This window comes from Notechis scutatus, chromosome 2 (assembly GCF_049901735.1).
Source record: "Notechis scutatus isolate UNSWTSFEM ecotype Mainland chromosome 2, rNotScu1.2, whole genome shotgun sequence".
NCBI lineage: Eukaryota > Metazoa > Chordata > Lepidosauria > Squamata > Elapidae > Notechis > Notechis scutatus.
In genome coordinates this window covers 117371535-117385957 of record NC_142010.1, presented here as the reverse complement: position 1 = coordinate 117385957, position 14423 = coordinate 117371535, and the positions used below count along the sequence as shown (strand labels likewise).

Below are 14423 nucleotides of genomic sequence, written 5' to 3'. Positions count from 1 at the left end.
ATTCTGTGGGCTGCTACAGATATAGCAATGGCCTTTGAAGCAAATCTGGCACTGTTTAAAGTGGCATCTGCAGTAAATTCGGCCATTGCCACAAGTTTATGGATGTCTTGGTGCAATCGGGCATCTGAGTAGGGGATCCTGTCCTGCAGTTGGTGCAGCCAATGTAAGGAAGATCTCATAATGAATGAGGCAGCCAAAGCAGCCTTGACCGCCCAGGCAGCCACCAGGTGGGTACGTTAGAGGGATTGTCGATCCTCTTGTCCTCTGCCTTCAATGCCTCCTCTGGATCAGTGGGGTTTGAAGAGGAAGAAATCAAGGCTGCAACCGGACCGTCCACTGATGGAACCTGTAATGAGCTGGTAAGTTCAGGTCCCATATTAAAGCAGCAGTGCTCGTTGGCCGATAACATGGCAGATGTTCCCAGGGATTCCAGCTGTTTCTTGATATCATTCAAAAATAATCTAAGCACTGGAACCATTTCAGGCTGAACTGTTGATTCATCAAAATATTGGTCTGGAGGAGCAGCAATGTCCCCTTCCACTTCCCCGACATCTGCTTCTGGTCCCAACTGGGCCATCTTCCTGGCCTTAAACAATAAGGTCCTGAACTTTTGAGAATCAAAGATTCTGGTTAAGGAAGGTCTCTCTGGGGCCATTTCTTTGTCTGCGGAGAAATCAGATTCCTTCTTGTCTTCCTCCTCTGGTGTTTTATGTGTAATGCTATGTACGGAGGGGTCAGGAGAAGCCCTGTCCCTTAAGGATTCTCTGCTTCTCTCATGAATGGACTGTTGCAGGTCTGAATGTTCTGACACCACTGATTCAGGCCTTCTCATAACTTGGAGGCCTTCCACAATGCCTTGCCTTAGGGGGCTCTAGAGATAATTTCCTCCATGTGCGCAGGAAATGCTGTTTCACCCTCTTCAGAACTGCACAAGCCAGCAGTTGTGAGTGTATAAGTTGCTGCCACTCCTGGTCTGGCTCTCTTAGGAGGAGGTTCCCTAGTTTCATCCTGGCAGACTGCTTGGGGATCTCCTTTGTAATCTGAAATTCCCTGTAGAGGGTGTGGATTAGCAATAGCAGATGAGTTATCAGGTGACCAGGCTATTAAGCAAGGTCCACTAGCGGAGGTAGAAGGCCCAGGCTCCATTTGTAAAACTGGAGGCAGAGCCAAAGAGTCTGACTCCTCTGGGTCTGGTGATTTCTGGATCCTCCCACCAGCAGCTACCTGCTTTTCTGGAGCCTTCTGCCTTCTCAAAGCATCCTGCTCCTCTGCCCTGGAAGGTTTCTTGGGTTCAGGGGCCTTTCTTTTCTGCCTGCCCCTACCCACATGATCACCTCAGTTCTGTAACTGAAATCACAGCCCTGGCAACGTGGTCAATCTGCGCCCTCAGCTGGGGTAGATCCAGTCATCACCAGTCTTCAGCGCAAACCGCTGCCACGCGGCTGCGCCCCCCAGCTGGGATCGGGCCAATTGCCCAATCAAGTGGCTGCCTTGTGCTGCTGCAAAGCCTCTTCTGGGCCAACTGCCCTCTGAGCCGCTGCTGCACTAAGCGCTTCGCAGCCAAAGAGATCGCGATCGACAGAAGTAAAAGCAAAAGAGAAACAAGCCGATTGCTCGTGCTGCCGCCGCACTACAGCGCTAAACAGCTGATGGCCTTATCGGCCCGATCGCTTAGAGCCTTCTCCACGTGGGCGGGGCTCCGCGCACTAGAGCAGCAGCCCCAGAACGGATCTCCAAGAGTGGAGGCTGAAAGCCTCTTTGACTTGGCTGCAGGATCCTCCAAAGTATTTTCCTGCAGTTTAAAACTTTTTTTTCTTTTGAAAAAAGCAACTCCCGTCCTGTCCTGGCTGGACTGAGTCAAAAACTGGGGTGTGGTCACAATACAGGGCAGAGCTTCAGTTTGAACGCAGATTCAGTCCACTAGAGCAGGATCTGACCTAACCCAATCTATCTGGACTCTCAGAGCCACAGATAGAAAAAGTCTCTTGCCAAAAGACAGCTTAAAGTACACATAGTCCTCTTGAACCAATCTAGCTTCAAAAAAGTCATAGCATTCTATGTAGCCCCCGACATGCTTGTTAGGATTTAGACAACAGGAACTAACGGTATTTAGAGCATGCCATTACCATAGGAAGTCAACTTACGAAGTTGGCCAGAAAAAAAGCCAGCAACCTATCAACAATAGAAAAAAGCAACCGTAAAATGATCTTTACCACAACAGAAAGTAGATACAAATTAACATTTCTACAATCCTGAACTTTTTACTTACTTGACCTCTTGGAGCATTTGGCTGCATTGGCTTCCACTGTCTTGGCTGCTGTTTGCTGTGCACACAAGTTCAATGGGCATTTGAAGGTCCTTCACCTGTTGGAGCCATGCATGAGTTTTCTGTTTGAGGACTGCCGAGGATAACATTTCAGTACAGGCCAGCGCAGCAAACACATCTAGCACCTATGGCAAACAGGCATACAGAAGCCTCTTACTACACACGTGTGATGTAAGAACATAGCGCTTTATCCTTCACTGAGAATCACATTATTGAATCTAGGCATCCTTTGGTAAAGAAAACTACCTTGGATTTTGATGCCCTCGCTCCATTATTGTGCCTTTGTACTTTGTTAAATAATCTGACTCGTATGGTGATATAAAAATCAAATACATAAATTGTTTCCTAAATGAATCCAAGTAGTTCTCATTTAGCAACTGTCTTGTTTAGCAACCGTTCACAGCTATGATGGTTACAGAAAAGTAATTTTATTATCAATCCTGTGGTTAGAATGCTGTACTGCAGGATACTTCTGCTGACTGCCAGCGGACTGCAATTTGGCAGTTCGAATCTCACCGGCTCAAGGTTGACTCAGCCTTCCATCTTTCCGAGGTGGGTAAAATGAGGACCCAGATTGTTGGAAACGATATTCTGACTCTGTAAACAGCTTAGAGAGAGCTGTAAAGCACCGTGAAGCGGTATATAAGTTTGAGTTGTTACTATTGCTATTATTTGACCCTGCTTGGGAGATCCTCCATGTATTCTCATTACAAAGCAAATACAAACATTGAGTATAGCCCGTAAAAAACATTTTGAAGACATGCCTGGAACTTCTGCTTTGCAGACAGATTAATTTCTCCCGGCTAAGAATATGGAGAGAATCCCAGTTCCCCCCACCCCCAGGTGTCATGTTTTCCTATTAAAGTTAAATGTTACAGCCCACCTACCATTTGGCTTTGCCACATGCCTCCTTTGTTTTCTCTTTGTTCAAGGGTATGAAGCACTTCAGGGTACACAGCAATAATGCGGGAAAAGTTCTGCAGACGACTCCTAAACTGATGATAAGCAAGGTGGACGCAAGGGAGGGAGGGCACTCCTGCTTCTGCACTGGAAGAGGTGGCCTTCATTTCTTCCACACAGGACAAAAGGGCCACTTGCAGCATCTGAAAATACACAGCAGCGTATTTGAAGATGATTCTCGTCACAATCACCTGATGAATCATAAGGATTTAAGTAGTCTTTCCAATACATGGGAAACATTTATCTGAGTGTCATATAGTGGTAATTAAGTGCAAAGTCTACCTACTAACTGGCACACAGTACAGCATACAGCTTTGGGAATCATGAAGCAAGCATTGGACTCCCATATCTAGCCATCTGGGATTGAAATACGCACATTTAGTTCCCTCTCTGAAGTCACACCCATTGCCAGGAGAATGAAGTCTCTGACATAATAATGAAAAAAGACGGCCTTCTCTTCCTCTGAGTAGCAAGCAATGTGTTGGCCCAGTGGTGTCATCCGAAAGATGTCTAGAAACTTCTCTGCATGGCCTGGAAAACAAATCAGGATTTAAATGGTTTGGCATCTCCCCCAGAAATAAAGTCAACCAGTCCTCTTTTAACACGTAAAACCAATTTAGTATGAAAAATACAGATTTTCTTGATTTTGTGTTTTACTTAATTTATCAAATTTTTATTCTGCTAATCACACTTATGTGACTTTGAGCAGTTTACAAATGATAGGTGCTAATTTGAGCCAAATATGCCCCAAGATTTTCAAACAATGGGACCTCTTTTTAACTTTCCTGATATTCTCACCTTCATTCTTAGTGACATGTTGTGCTTGAACCCGAAGATCTTCCAAATAATCTTTTATCTTCCAGCTGAAAGGCATTTTATTGCCAGCTCCTGGAGACACTTCCATGTCATTCTGCACCCGAATTGGTTTTGTTTGAGAGCTAAGAAAGATAAAGTAAATTTCATATGAACAGATGCTTTTTCAATATATTTTGAATGTACCGTGTTTCTCATATAATAAGGCCGGGTCTTATTTTTTTTTGAGCCCCGAAAAAATGGCTAGGCCGTCTTTTCGGGAGTGACTTAATTCCCCCCCCCTTGCATCTTCGGGTGGGCGGTGATGGCTTGGATGTTGACCTTGGTGGTGGGGCACTTCGTATCGGGGTCAACCCAGGCAGCACCATATCCGGGTGTGCAATAAAAGTACTTCCTTACGGCAAGCCCCCCCCCCCCACCATTCCCCCCATTTCGCATGTTTTAATATAGGACTTAATTTGGGGGGAGGGGCTTAATTTCATTTCATGCCTATAAAACATGCTGGGACTTCCTATTGGGGGAGGCCGTATTGTTGGAGAAACAGGGTATTAATGTAAAAAAAGTCAAGCAACATATAATGAGATATATTTTAATTTAGTACACATAACAATGTGATCAGTTTAAAGACAGATACCGAATGGATTGGTGATTATATGGTGGATGTATTTTAATACACATCATTTTCTATATATTGAATAAAAGAAATATCATAGCATTAAATAAATCTGTTTCAATTTGTTTTACTGAAACACTTTCTTTGTTTACCTTGCTCTTTCATCAAAATGTTGGTGATTGGAGATATTTTTCCCCTTATCTTTTAGCTATGTTCAACAGCGGTGGTAATTGGGACAAACTTTTCATGAACCATTTTTTTTAATAAAAATTTTTAAAAAATAATTTTTTTAAAATTAAAAGTAAGCCATGCTCACTGAAAAATGAACAGCTAAACCAGAATTGCACATCACTGACATAGCTATATACCACATTATTCCTTCCTATTTATTTCAAATGCCTTTTACTTCTCTCTCCACCTTCTTTTCCCACAACTTACCTGCTCTGACCCATGACATAAGGGATGTCTAGAAGTTTTAGTTCATTGAAGATGAATAACCACAAGGTTTTCACACAATCTTCTGTTCCTGGTTTGACCAGCAAATCCAGATTACAATCTCTGTCCAAAATAGATACCATGTAGGCCAGAAGTGGGGTCACCATACTCTGGGTCCGTTTCCACAGCGTGCGTCTATATAAACCCAGAGAGGAAAAGCACACAACATGACATCTCACATTCTAAAGAAACCAGACTCAAATGTCATTTTGTTTTGTTTCAGCTGATTTGGTTAACTTCCTAGTGCATCAAAGATACTTCAGAAAAAAGTTAAAAACTCCAGGTGCATATTTTTATTATTGAAAAAGTTAAATTAATTAAATTGCAATTAAACTAAGTCTCCCAGCAGCTGCCATATTTGGATTAAAGGCAGTGTTTCAACCTGAGCAGCCAGGGTTGTTGTTTTTTTTTGTTGTTGTTGTTGTTTTTTTTTGGGGGGGGAGAGAGACCCAAAACAGGTGGCTCCAGAGGGTACTTGATTAATACTTGAATGTAATGCCTTATCTATACACTATACCTAAATGTTCCTCCTTCCTGGAGTGCAGTAAGGTTGGAGGCCTCCCGGAGCACCCACTCTTTCATACTGAAAGAATTTTCTTCCTGTTTCTTCAAAAGGCAAGTAAGACGGCTCTTTGTAATCTTCAGGAAGTTGCCTGTTTGGGGGTGGGGAGAGAAACAGCATAATTTTTATTTTTATAAAAATTTTATAGCCACTTTTTAGGATTATATTTCGTACAAGATGAAAGAAGCTACTGATGGGTAATTCAGATTTTAAATCAAAATTAACATTTCCTGGTTTGCTTGATGATCTTACTTAAAATCATATATTTGCTTCCCTAAGAAGAGATATTTAACTTACAAACCTTGGTCATTACCTTCAATAATTTGAGTTTATTTAGGAATTATTGGATGCAGATTATGGTCCATAATTTTCCATGAGGAAACCTCATTCTACAGTGGATTGATTCAGGCTAACAACAACAATCTGCTTCATAAACACACACAAACACAATCACACACATACACACACACACACATACACTTGACACTTCCGAAGAAGTAGGAAAAAGGCAAGCTCTCATCTTTTGATTTTCTCTGGGTCTAAGTCAAGTACAATCACTGACAGAGCAAATTACATTCTAAAAAGTAATAAAACAGAAACTGATCCTTTATTTCCGCTTTTTATTATATATTCAGTATCCTGAGCATTTATATAATATAGCAAGAGGAACTTGTATTAAAATATATTTCACTTTAACAAAAGACCATGCTCCTTCTGGACATATGTATATTATATACCTTGCAGGGTATCTTCCTCAGACAGGAGGCTAAGAAGAATTTCAATTCTCTTAGCGCTACGACCGGCATCCTCATTGTCGTCTCTTAGCATGCTGACAGCACTTTGAACACAACTCCTCAAAAGAACGGTAGTATCCAAAACCTTAGACTTTCCAGGCACAGAAGAAGAAAAAAACTTTTAGCATATCCTGAAACAATGTACAATCATTTCCTCTATGGCTCTCAGATGTGAATGAGCATCTTATTAAACTGAGCTGGACAGCCTTTTGATAGTTGAATGCCACACTTCAGAAGTATGAGATAATAATGCAAGTGTCGAGGACCATTATGTTTCCCTTCAATGGAGAAGGCTTTTTAGAAATTATCTTTGGTGTTTCTTTCTTCACTTACTGTTTTAACTATGCTGTACTTTACTAGGGCTTACATGTCCAGTTTTTTTTTAACTAGCAGTGCAAAATAATCTGAAATACTTCCAAATTTGAAATTGGTTTTCTCAATCTTGTCAGAACAGTACTATCAATGGAAAAGTTCTAAGTGCAAAAGAGCCTTTTCAAGTTGAAAGGGGGTATTCCAAGCTTGAAACAGGGCCATTTGGTGTCCAGGACATTTGTCTTATGGTCAGACCAACTCTTCATCTCACCCACCTGAGATCAGAACAATTGTTTCAATAGTTTTACAAAGCACTACTTTTTCTTTTCCACTACACAACAGGAAGTAATTATATCAGTCTTTTTTTCATCAACTTCAGAAGGAAAAAAAAAAAACTTCCAGAGTTTGGGGACTAGATATGGCTCTGGGGCTCTAAGCTGCTCACTTTTAGGTTCATCCTCAGAGTAGAGGGAGAAACGATCATCCAGGTATCCAGAAAGAAAAAGATCCTGCCTAGATAAATATCTGCGTAAAATAAAATCAATGCAGCACTAGGAACCAGGGAGGGAGGCAGCCATCTATAGAAACTTCTAGAGAAAACAGGCACGAAAAGAACGCATTTGCATAACTGAAAGGGCATATGTTATTGTCCAGCTATATAATTTTCTGAAACAGTAGATAATGGAGCTATCATAAAAATCACGAATAGTGATCCCTATGGAGTGATCAGAAATAGGAATCCTACTCTAATTATATCTGATGATTACACATGTTACTCTAATAGGGCAATGTGTGGATCATCCCAAGGTTAAAACAGATAGCTAACCATAAATATCTAGATGCAAATATGTGAAACATGTGTTATGTTATTTCTATAAGCAATTTAACTGAACAAAAAAAGCAAGTTGCTACAAAGAAGAACATCGTTTGCTCTGAGATCAAAGGGAAACAATCAAACTGGAGTAGTGAGGCATAGCAAGACTTACAAGTATTTCTGTCTCGGATATTGGTGATGCCTCCACCTCCACCTCCACCTCCATCTCTTCTTCTATTTCTTCTTCTTCTTTTGTCCCTGAAGCTACAATGATAAAGAAAGTATCATATAGGAATGTAGCCTGACTCTAAAAATGATGATGGGAATTACTACGAACTGTTGGAATTAAGCACTACATAAACATGTAGTTGAACTTCTTACTTTCAGGATTCTCTGCAGACTCTCCAGTATTTTCAGAAAATAGCTGGCTGATGGTAACGTTTGTGAGGGATGTTATATCAGAGATCATATCCTTGGAGGTTCTTAGATCATCAATATGCACAGACTGCCATAGCCCTAAAAACAACAGGTGATATTTCACAGCTATTACCTGCATTCCCATTAATCGTTTCTGAGGAAAACTACTTAGGATAATACAATAATGTATCTTTTACCATGTAAAAGCAAGGGCCTTCATTAAATTAATTTGCAGATATTGTACATAAAATTGAAGTTAAATACACCCTTTCAGTTTGGCCAATCATATGTCTCAAGGAAGGAGTGTATGTAGGGGGGGCAAGGACAGGATTATGGGAAACCAACAAATATGTTAGCCTCCAAACAAATAATGGAGAAGCCAGGAGGGAAAATATTACAAAAGTCTGAAGGGGTATACTATTTTTATTACAGGTAGTCCTTGACTTACAAAAGTTCATTTTGTGACCATTCAAAGTTACAGCGGCAGTGGGGAAAAAAACTTATGACCATTTTTCACAGTTATGACCGCTGCAGCATCCCCATGGTCATGTCATTTATATTCGGATGCTTGGCAACTGGCACGTATTTATGACAGTTGCAATGTCCCAGGATCATGTAATCATCTTTTGTCATGTTTTGATAAGCAAAGTCAATGGGGATGCCAGATTCACTTAACAACCATGCCACTAATTTAACAACTGTAGTCGTTCACTTAACAAATGTGGCAAGGAAAGTCGTAAAATGGAGATACCTCACTTAACAAATTTCTCACTTAGCAACATAAATTCTGGGCTCAATTGTGGTTGTAAGTCGAGGACTACCTGTATACATTTGCATTTCTATTAAGAGAAAAAAATGGAAAAATAGATTTTGCATTTATAGCAACATGAAGTAGAACAAATCTCCAAAATTAAGAGATGCTTTATATAGAGAGCCAGTTTGCTCTAGTGGTTAAGACAGAGACTAAAAAGCGGGAAACCGTGAATTCTAGTCCCGCCTTTAGGCATGAAAGGCAGCTGGATGACTTTGGATCAGTCTCTCTCAGCTCAACTCACTTCACAGGATTGTTGGTTGTGGGGAAAATAGGAGGAAGGTGTGTTGTATATGTTCACTGATTGAGTTATTTCTTAAGACACCATTTTTGTCTTAAAATGCAAGCTAAATAACAAAAGGCAATGGACATAAGGAGGTGATGAACTTAAGAACAGAAAGGTACAGCAAGGTATGAGTGAATTTTTGGTATACCATATATTACCATGCAACAATTGCCCAGCCACATACATTGGACAAACCAACAGGAAAATATATGCATGCATTGCAGAACATAAGAACGTAGTCAGAAAAGAAGAAAATACTTCCTCCTTTTCCAGCACCTTAAAGCCACAGGACATGAAATTAATTTTGAGGGAACCAAATTAATCTCCAATACTGAACACTTCAACAAGAGAATAATCAGGGAAGCCATTGAAATAGAGAAACAGCCCCAAAAAATGAATAAACGGGACGATACTTCCTACCTACCAGACATCTGGAAACTAGCCCTTATCAACAAATGAGTCCCAGCCACGAAAAACAACACCAGACCCAAAACAACACATGATACCACCACCAATCTCCCTCACCAGACTCAAACCCAAACCCACCCCATAGACGAAAGGCAACCACCATCCAGAAACCAGACCATGGCTGCATCACCAGCTGCCACACACCCCGAGCCCCAAACCAAGCAAACTGACACATGCCATGAACATATAGTCAGGCCTCAAACTCGGAGCCAAACCAAAACCCGGAACGTCACATTACAGTCACCTGCTCAGGATATCACATCACAGAACTCAGGAGGTTACACCACAAAACCTCAGGATGTTACAACACAGCCAACGACCCAGGAGATTACAGCACAAGACCCAGGATGTCACAACAATAGAACTCAGAACGTCATCACATAGCCCATTACCCAGGTCGTTACAACCCAGGAGATTACAGCACAAGACCCAGAATATCAAAACAATAGAACTCAGAAGGTCATCACACAGCCCATTACTCAGGTCGTTACAACACAGGAGGCTGATAAACACACAGCCAATACCTCAGCCACACATGTTCTTACGAAAAAGCCAGCCAATCTGCAAACATCAACTCCATCAACCAATCAAGAAATGACAACATAGCCAACCTCCCCACCAGTATTTATAGAGAGACGGCAGCTCCAATCATGCTTTGCTGGCACAAGTATGAAGCCGAAAGCACCAGCCTGAAGATGGCGAGTGGGACCTCATTGAAACATCGCCAAGATACTCTCAATCTTACATGGGAAAAGACCTGAACACGCCAAGATCTGCACACACATACACACTTCCTTTTTTCTGTATGTGTTATTTCCTTTGACTTTTTTGATGGCCCTTTGGCCATAAGAAATTGATTAGAGTTGGCTTTCCTTTAAGACTTTTTTTTTTAATTTGTTTCTTGCATTTTGCATAAATTCATTCATCCCAAAAGAGAATAGCATAATGGATATGTAAATAAGTATGGCTGACCAAACTTGAAGAATATCCACTAACAGTGAAAATCAACAGCATATATCCAGAACAGAAGTTTGACTAAATTTAAGCAAGAATGTTTCCCTATATAATACATGCCACATATAGGATACTGCCTGAGCTCCATACCCTAATTTTTTATTGGAGTGAGATCCAATAATGGCAAAGAGGATTTTCTTTTTCTTTGTACTTCAAGAGACTCAGAACTGGAGGGGTAACATTAACTGCATTAAACCTATTTAACAACATATAGTTTCCATGTTTCCTAACTAAATACGGCAAGAAATCACATCACTGATCTTTAGCAATTTTTGTAATCAAGGTTTTGTGATCTCTTGGAGAGTGCACTGTGGACCACGAAGAGGTTTGGGGTCCAAATGCAACCTATAGGCTGAGGGTCCCATCCTGATTTATGATATGGTATTATTATGGCTTTATTTCAGAGCTATCTTTACGCTGCACACAATGAATACTGTAGTAAGTAATAGAAGCAGCACAGGAATCTCTATGTAATAAATAAATAATATGTACAAATGAAACAAGCTTCATACCTTGATGCATTTGCAGAGCTGCTCAAAATATTCTTCTAACAGATGTGAAAAATAAAATAGCTGTATTTATGAATGATACACAAGAAAATTTGCAGTTTTTCTTGTACAGAAATGACATAATAAATTTTTCATCTTATTTGTAGCCTTGTATTAGAAGTACATCTCTTTCTACACTACAGTAATCTGTAAATTGCATTGCTGGGACCATTTGTCAGAGGAAGCAGGAAGCAATCCTGATGCCATAGCAGCCCCTTTAAACAGACCTCCAGCCTCCTTGTTCTGTATTCTTGCACATATGCCAACCTACCTCCATGAAATCCTATGTAGCAACTTCCTCCTTCGATTCGTGACAGCTTAGTGATGAAAATTATAAACACCCTGGCTTGATTCTCCTGTATTTTGTTGACTTCATTAACAGCTGAATACCTGTAAGGGAAGAGAAACAGGTGTCACTCTTTTGCGAAGTTAAAGCATTCACCTGCTCAACAGCTCCCATTATTTCAGCACAGATAAATTTTATTCCCCCACCTCATTCTGATATATGGTACTAAGATAATGAATAGATCCACATGGTTCTCTGTGAAATTAGAATATTGGTCTGGAGTATTTATCAGACTATGTAAAAGTCTATGAACTTGGCTGGCTTATAAATATGGTTAAACACATTACACCAACTATTAATTGATTATACTGTATGCTTGGTATTGCTTATCTAATACTCTTATCTAACAGGTGATTTACCTGGCTGAGGCAATGAGCTGGGCACTGAGCGATTCATTTTCAAAGTCAGTCTGAATAATGAGGATTTTACTCCCATCAGTCCTCACAGCAAAAAAATTCCTGAGAAAATACAGATATGTTTAAATGGGCTTTAATTTGTTGCAGAAAGAATGGGGCATTCACACCCAGACCTTTATTTAAAACAATGTCACTTCTCCAAACACCCCAGCAGTTTGAACAGTAAAATAACTTCATTGCAATCCTCCAATTTATGTTTTTCAATTCAATTGCAAAACTCCTCTATCGTATGAAATTTATTCTATTAATCATTTATTCCATTACAAGCACTTTTATGCCACTTCGAAAAAAATAGAAAAGAAAATATAAATCTGTATTATTCTGTAACCATTGTGGATGAAGAAAACTCACCGAATATCCTTCAAAAATGAGTACTCTGTGTCAAATTGTTGTAAGAACAAAACTTTCAAGCTGTCTGAATTATGCTGCAATTCTGCCTCCAAAATCTCTGTGTCTGCTGCAGTCAGGAGTCTGGAGAAGGTCGTCATCTATAAGAGTTAAGACAGTAGGTTTTTCTGTCAAATATTACCGAAGTTTTCACAGAATGGTCATGCAATCTCTTGTTTTTTATTATCCAAGTGGAAATATTTTTCCCTTCCTTTCCTCTACACACATAGGAAATTCTCGTTTAGCGACCCACAGTTGAGAACAGCAACTTGTTCATTAAATGAAGCACTTGCTAAGTGAAACCTTGATTGTCCCTATGAGCTTATTTCAGCTTTCATTTGCTTTATACACCTATGAAAATCATAAACGTGAATATTCTTCATCGCCATCATAACTGCAAATGGCGATTAAATGAGGCAATCATTAAACAATGGCTAACCATATAGGTTTTGGGACTTGGTATAAAATCAGGAAGGATCTATGCTATCAGTTAGGTGATTACAAAAGATCAGATAATTTCTAATCATTTTAGATTAGAAATTTTATTTATTAATAACATTTTATTTATTATCTAAATTTGTATCAGCAAGTTCCTTTATTTCTATTACTCAGAAATAGTACTGAAATAGCAATAGCAATAGCACTTAGACTTATATACAGCTTTATAGTGCTTTACAGCCTTTTCTAAGCAGTTTACAGAGTCAGCCTATTGCCCCCAACAATCTGGGTCCTCATTTTACCCATCTCAGATGGATGGAAGGCTGAGTCAACCTTGAGCCTGGTGGGATTCGATCTGCCAAATTGCAGGCAGCTGGCTGTCAGCAGTAGTCTGCAATACTGCACTCTAACTACTGCGCCACCGAGGCTCTTTGTTTGTTCCAAAGAAAGTTATGCCCCATTTCAATCATTCCAGACTCTTACACTGAAAGAACACTGGTTTCTCAACCTTTCTGCCAGAGATGGAGATGCTATAAAAACATTTTGAAGAGAAAATCTTATTTCAATTTCCTCAGCTAGAGTCTTCTTGAATCTTGGGATTCTGACAAGAAAGTGCATTTCTATATCCTAAATATCTCCAGCATGTATTTTTCATTTCAAAACTTTAAGTATTCAAACTATATAATATCACAGCAAACATCCAAATTTCTTGAAAATAACAATTCACTAATGTAAGAAACCATAGCAAGCTTTGGGGACAGGTAGTCAGTTAACAGATAATCAGAGTTGGAAGGAACCTTATAGGTCATCTAGTCCAACCCCCCGCCAAAGCGGGAGACCGTACATCATTTCTGACAGATGACAGTCCAATCTCTTCTTGAAAGTCTCAAGTGATGGCACTCCCACAACTTCCAAGGGTAAGCTGTTCAATTGGTTGATTGTTCTGTCAAAAAGTTTCTCCTTATTTCCAGGTTAAATCTCTCCTTGTTCAGTTTCCATCCATTATTCCTTGTCTGGCCTACAGGCACTTTAAAAAATAGCTTGACCCCTTCCTCTCTATGGCGGCCCCTCAAATATTGAAAGATTGGTATCATGTCTCCCCTGGTCCTTCTCTTCACTAGACTAGCCATGCCAAGTTCCTGTAACTGTTCTTCATGTGTTTTAGTCTCCAGTCCCCTAATTATCCTGATTGTTCTTCTCTGTACTTTAGAGTCTCAACATCTTTTTTATAATGTGACGACCCAAATTGGATGCAGTACTCTAGGTATGGTCTTACTAAGGCTTTATAGAGTGGTATTAGTACCTCCCTTGATCTCGATTGTATCCCTCTGTTAATGCAATTTAGGATTGCATTAGCTTTTTGCACGTGGCTGGCTCGTATTTGGCTGGTTGTCCACTAAGACTCCAAGATCCCTCTTACAGTTACTGCTACTGAATCTGAAAATTACTACTGTAATGGAGCCTGCCCATCATGATCAGAAATTTCCTGACAGTTAGAACAATTAATCAGTGCAACAACTTGCCTCCAGAAATTGTGAATGTTTCAACACTGGAAATTTTTAAGGGATTGGACAACCATTTGTCTGAAATGATATAGGGTTTC

The 14423-nt window shown here is 40.0% G+C and overlaps 1 protein-coding gene across 1 annotated transcript in view; it reads right to left on the bottom strand.

The window, feature by feature from the left end:
* RNF213 (ring finger protein 213) overlaps nucleotides 1–14423 on the bottom strand; it is a 125092-nt gene that overhangs the window by 46365 nt on the left and 64304 nt on the right. Inside the window, exons 30-41 of the mRNA XM_087955966.1 lie at nucleotides 12347–12483; nucleotides 11939–12037; nucleotides 11505–11623; nucleotides 8071–8205; nucleotides 7862–7953; nucleotides 6507–6654; nucleotides 5725–5860; nucleotides 5151–5342; nucleotides 4085–4224; nucleotides 3663–3817; nucleotides 3214–3429; nucleotides 2270–2451 (exon numbers count right to left, since the gene is read on the bottom strand). Coding sequence (XP_087812092.1) covers nucleotides 2270–2451; nucleotides 3214–3429; nucleotides 3663–3817; nucleotides 4085–4224; nucleotides 5151–5342; nucleotides 5725–5860; nucleotides 6507–6654; nucleotides 7862–7953; nucleotides 8071–8205; nucleotides 11505–11623; nucleotides 11939–12037; nucleotides 12347–12483 — 1751 coding nt within the window. The remainder of the gene's footprint in view (nucleotides 1–2269; nucleotides 2452–3213; nucleotides 3430–3662; nucleotides 3818–4084; nucleotides 4225–5150; nucleotides 5343–5724; nucleotides 5861–6506; nucleotides 6655–7861; nucleotides 7954–8070; nucleotides 8206–11504; nucleotides 11624–11938; nucleotides 12038–12346; nucleotides 12484–14423) is intronic.